We start from the raw sequence: 2160 nt of genomic DNA, 5'->3' as shown, positions 1-2160 counted from the left end.
GCTTGAACCCAGTAGGTGGAGGTTGCGGTGAGCCAAGATCGGGCCATTGCACTCCAGCGTGGGCAACAAGAGTGAAACTCTGTCTCAAAACAATAATAATAATAATAATAAACTTTCAAATATTTTCAAGAATATGAACATATATAAAATAATGTTTTAAAATTAAAAATCAAATTGAAGTCTGCATATAAGATAATTCATTAGTCATAAAGGAAAAGTGTAAAGTATTACCAGCCGTAGGTGTCTTCAGAGCTGTGCTTCCAGGCTTCAGGATCTTGGTGGGGGCCTTAAGCCCGCTTGGTTTTAGCATACTCATTTTCTTTGTATGTCAGAGCTGCTTCTCCTTTGATTGTTGCCACTATCTTTCCCCAACCATCGATATAACTGTGGGTTCTATAGTGAAGTCAGTCTCTGGATTAAATCTGAAAAGAGAAATAAATAAAAAGATTTTATAATCTATAGGAGAAAGTAGGAACAACATGTAGCTTTCACAGACTAAAGCTTTCCTTTTATTTGACAATAATCCATCTCCAGGCTGAACCTAGGAACCTAGAAGACTCTAGTTATTAAAAACATGAAAATGCTGCTGAAATGGATTTAAAGGCAATTTACTATCCTCAAGACAAGCAGTTAGCCGGTTGCCATGACCCACTCCTCACACCTGTAATCCCAGCACTTTGGGAGGCTAAGGTAGGATTGTGTGAGGCCAGGATTTCGAGACCAGCCTGATCAATATAGCAAGACCCTGTCTCTACAAAAATAAAAATAAAAATAAATTAGCCAGCAGGCTGAGGGGGAAGGATTTCATGAGCCCAGGAGTTTGAGGCTGCAGTAAGCCATGATCACACCACCGTACTCCAGCCTGGGTGACAGAGCAAGACCCTGACTCAAAACAAATAAACAAAAAACACAAAAACAAAAACAAGCAGTTGAGACAAACAAAATATTTGCTTTGCTTTATATACCTAATGTTCTCAGCTGAGTACAGCTCCTAAAACCCACACAATCCCTAAAAGAGGGTTCAGAAAAATCTACACCAAACAATGGGGGGAGGAAAAGGAAGCTTTCAGTTTTTCACTTTCATTTCTATATTGCTTACGTTTTACTACAAGTCTGTATTAGCTATATTTTTTAAATCCACAGAATTATGCAATTTACAATATAAAACTATATATACGTTAAACTACAGGAAGATTAAAACTATGTAAGAAAAAGCCCTATCTGGGAAGTGATGAGGGAATATTACCTTGGTTCTATCTAGAAAAACGCAATATACTGCTGGTTTACTCAAGACCAGATATGAATCTACGACTTTTGGGCTAAGGTAAAATAGTATCCTGTCATCTTCTCTTTACCTCCATAGAAAGTGAGTTGAAGACGACCTTGGGGTTTTGGAATACAGGGAAATATTTTCAGACATAATACCTAAAAACAGAACAATTCAAAGAGGAAAATGCTGCCACTTAATGACTTTCTGTCAAATGACGGTGTTCTGCATTTTTCTCTGCGAGCAGAGCTTAGACGATGAAGCACAGACCTCGCATTCTCATCTTGTCTCCCTCACAGCCAACACCAGCCACTGGCAAAGAATCTGGCCAGGGATGACAAAGGTACCTGCAGCCCACTGCAGCGGACAGAACAGTGCCCTCCCCCAAAGACATGGCCCCCATCACCTGTGAATGTGACCGTATTTGGAAAAAGCATCTTTACAGATATAATTAAGAATCTTGAGATAAGATCATTCTGGATTACCTTGGTAGGCCCAAAACCCAATGAAAAGTGTCCCTGTAAAAAGAAGTGACCAGGCGTAGTGGCTCACGCCTGTAATCCCAACACTGTGGGAAGCCAAGGTGGAAGGATCACTTGAGGTCAGGAGTCCAAGGCCAGCCTGGTGAATGTGGTGAAACCTCGTCTCTCCTAAAAATACAAAAATTATGGCTGGGTGCGGCGGCTCACGCCTGTAATCCCAGCACTTTGAGAGGCCAAGGCAGGCGGATCACCTGAGGTCAGGAGTTCTAGACCAGCCTGACCAAAATGGTGAAACCCCGTCTCTACTAAAAATACAAATAGCCAGGCGTGGTGGCGCACGCCTGTAATCCCAGCTACTCAGGAGGCTGAGGCAGGAGAATTGCTTGAACCCGGGAGGCGGAGGCTGCAGTG

At 42.0% G+C, this 2160-nt stretch overlaps 1 protein-coding gene across 1 annotated transcript in view; it reads right to left on the bottom strand.

The window, feature by feature from the left end:
* Positions 1 to 2160, bottom strand: part of CLIP1 (CAP-GLY domain containing linker protein 1) — a 135216-nt gene that overhangs the window by 116793 nt on the left and 16263 nt on the right. Inside the window, exon 2 of the mRNA XM_011948489.1 lies at positions 232 to 422. Within this exon, the coding sequence (XP_011803879.1) occupies positions 232 to 316 (85 nt within the window). The 5' untranslated portion in view covers positions 317 to 422. The remainder of the gene's footprint in view (positions 1 to 231; positions 423 to 2160) is intronic.

The sequence above is a fragment of the Colobus angolensis genome, unplaced genomic scaffold, assembly GCF_000951035.1.
Source record: "Colobus angolensis palliatus isolate OR3802 unplaced genomic scaffold, Cang.pa_1.0 Scaffold28, whole genome shotgun sequence".
NCBI lineage: Eukaryota > Metazoa > Chordata > Mammalia > Primates > Cercopithecidae > Colobus > Colobus angolensis.
This window is presented reverse-complemented; position numbering and strand designations above follow the sequence as displayed.